The 2,407-nt window shown below is 40.6% G+C and overlaps 1 protein-coding gene across 1 annotated transcript; it reads left to right on the top strand.

The window, feature by feature from the left end:
- The first annotated feature begins 1,254 nt into the window (after positions 1-1,254).
- LOC149233156 (uncharacterized) lies at positions 1,255-2,055 on the top strand. The gene is made up of 2 exons (XM_089376663.1): positions 1,255-1,665; positions 1,876-2,055. The coding sequence occupies exons 1-2, from the start codon at positions 1,263-1,265 to the stop codon at positions 1,962-1,964; spliced, it is 492 nt and encodes a 163-aa protein (XP_089232789.1). The 5' UTR covers positions 1,255-1,262; the 3' UTR covers positions 1,965-2,055.
- The last annotated feature ends 352 nt before the right edge of the window (positions 2,056-2,407 follow it).

Genomic DNA, 2,407 nt, shown 5'->3' with positions numbered 1-2,407 from the left:
CCTCGCTGTTGGAGCTTGATTGTTAATTCTGACATTCCTGCTCCCCGTCAGAACTGTTTTCTCTGTTTAATCCCCTGAAAAAAAAAAAGGAATTCCTCTTGAAGAGCGATTTATCTAACGATTTGTGTGTTGGTCTCAGAAAACGCTTCTGCGCCACTGTGTAGTAACGCCTATTCTCTTCGGTTTTTTGATACCATTGTGTGCGTTATTCTTTGCTTTTCTCTGATCTCCCATGCGGTGGTAGACTGGTGTATTGTGTGATTATTGAATGTGTGGAGCGCTCCTTTTTGAACGCTGCCTACTCTGTCTGAAGGGTTTGAAGGCTAGTTTCGGCGATTTCTGGTCTGTGTTTGCGTTAAGCTTTCGAGGAGAAATCATGGCGGAAGCTGGTGAAGTTGAGACCTTTGCGTTCCAGGCTGAGATCAACGAATTGTTTGTCTTGTCTGGGATAATGTGAATAAACAGTTCTGGTTGTGCATCCAGCTTACTCTTGTCCGTGAGACTCTCAAACCGGATCTTGTCCAAAGCTTCTGATGGGTTGCAGTGCTTTTAAAAGAATGCGGAGACATTCAACTTCGATTTGGTATTAGTGAAGGCGTTTCTAAAGATGATGCTATTATTAATGCTGTTCCTCAGGACCACAATGAAACTGCAGTTGACAAAGTGATTTCTGATAGGCTTTTAACATTCAAGGATATTCATGGAATGGTGGAACAAAATTGTCAGCTTCGTAGCTTAGTGCGTACTCTTGCCCATCAGAATGAACAAAGAGAAGAAGAGATCAAGGAGGCATTTGACTTTGAGCTTAAGAAGCGTACCAATGAGGCAGCCTCCAAAGTTGCTGTCATTTTGAAAAAGTCTGAAGAGCAATCGAGTATGATCGAGTCACTCCAGGGCACTATGGGAATGTATAAGAGGCTTTATGAGGAAGAGATCAGAAATCGATCTTTCTTTCAGTATCCTACGGAAGGTGAGGGCAGGAATGATCTTCGGAAGCTTGTGGAAATTTCTCAGGAAACTACTCAGAAGATGCAGGATCAGTCTGCTGAAGAGATTAGGCATCTAAAAGAAGATTTAAAAGCAGCCAAGCATGAAGCCAATGCCCTACACTCTGAACGTGACCGACTTCATTTGGAAGCAACCTATGCTCGTGAAAGGTTAAATTCATTTATGAAGGATTCAGAAAACCAGCGGAATGAGATGAATGCTATTCTAGCAAGGAATGTAGAGTTTTCCCAAATGATAACTCTCGGAGGTTTCAAATGGAGGTCTCTGTACTAGAACATGAAAAGGAAATTCTATCGAATGCAGAGAAAAGGGCATCAGAGGAAGTGATTCTATTGTCAGATAGAGTACACCGATTACAGGCTACTGTGGATACAATTCAGAATGTAGATGAAATTCGTGAGAGTTCAAGGCAAGCGGAAAGAAAAAAAGAGTTTGCGCTGGTGGGCACTGACAAAGTACAACAGATGAAGAATGCAGCACAATTGCAAAATATGCAAAGCTCTGGTGTCCTTGAGCAGAACTTGAATGGTCAGCAATATTTCCCTACAACTAGGGACAATTCTTTGAGAATTGGCAGTTCAAGTGACTCGACAATGAATGCGAGTCCCCTATCTGGCAGAGGTGTGGAGATGTCTAATAATTTAGGAGATATTGAAGGTGATTTTGATTGTATACCATGCACTGTAGCATCGAATTTGTCCGAATATGAGAATCATGAATCAGTTAGGGAGATATCCATCCACCAAAGTTCTATGGTTACAACTTCTTCGAGTCGTGTTCATCATGTTTTTGATAGTTATGCAAAAAATGACATCTCCGACCTTGAGAATTGTAGCATAATGAGGGATAAACTCAAAGTTGGTACAGGTCTTGGGGGCCCGCTTACATCAAAGCCATCCTCTAGTTGTGATACCTCTTTTTTTGACACAAAAAGATTCAACAACTCGAGTCCCTGAGGACACAGTTATGTTGATAAACATGGAGGACAGAATAGAAGATGCTGTTGGGTTTATAGAACATCTGAGTGAGCATGCATCTTCAACATACCTGGAGGCAGAGAAGTTTATGACTGTTGAAAGTGAAAAACCAAGCATATCACAAACTAAAATGACCAGACTTGATAATGCATTAGAGTTGTTAAATACTCTGATACATTCCACTGTTGATGAGATGGTTAAGATCAACAAAACCTCTCTATTCAATATTAAAGTATGTCTACAAAATGCACAGGAGAATATTGAGTTTTTGCAGCTTGAGACAAAGCTACAACAAGAAGAATTACAGCAGTGGAGTCTACATTCTGAACCTATTTCTATTCAGAAAATTGAAACAGACTCCCATAAACAGCAAGACATTAATGTTGCAAATTCATTGCCTAATACAACAACAGATTTGCATG

Source organism: Pinus tabuliformis, chromosome J (assembly GCF_031772625.1).
Source record: "Pinus tabuliformis cultivar Carrire ecotype Pingquan chromosome J, CPIR1, whole genome shotgun sequence".
NCBI lineage: Eukaryota > Viridiplantae > Streptophyta > Pinopsida > Pinales > Pinaceae > Pinus > Pinus tabuliformis.
This window is presented reverse-complemented; position numbering and strand designations above follow the sequence as displayed.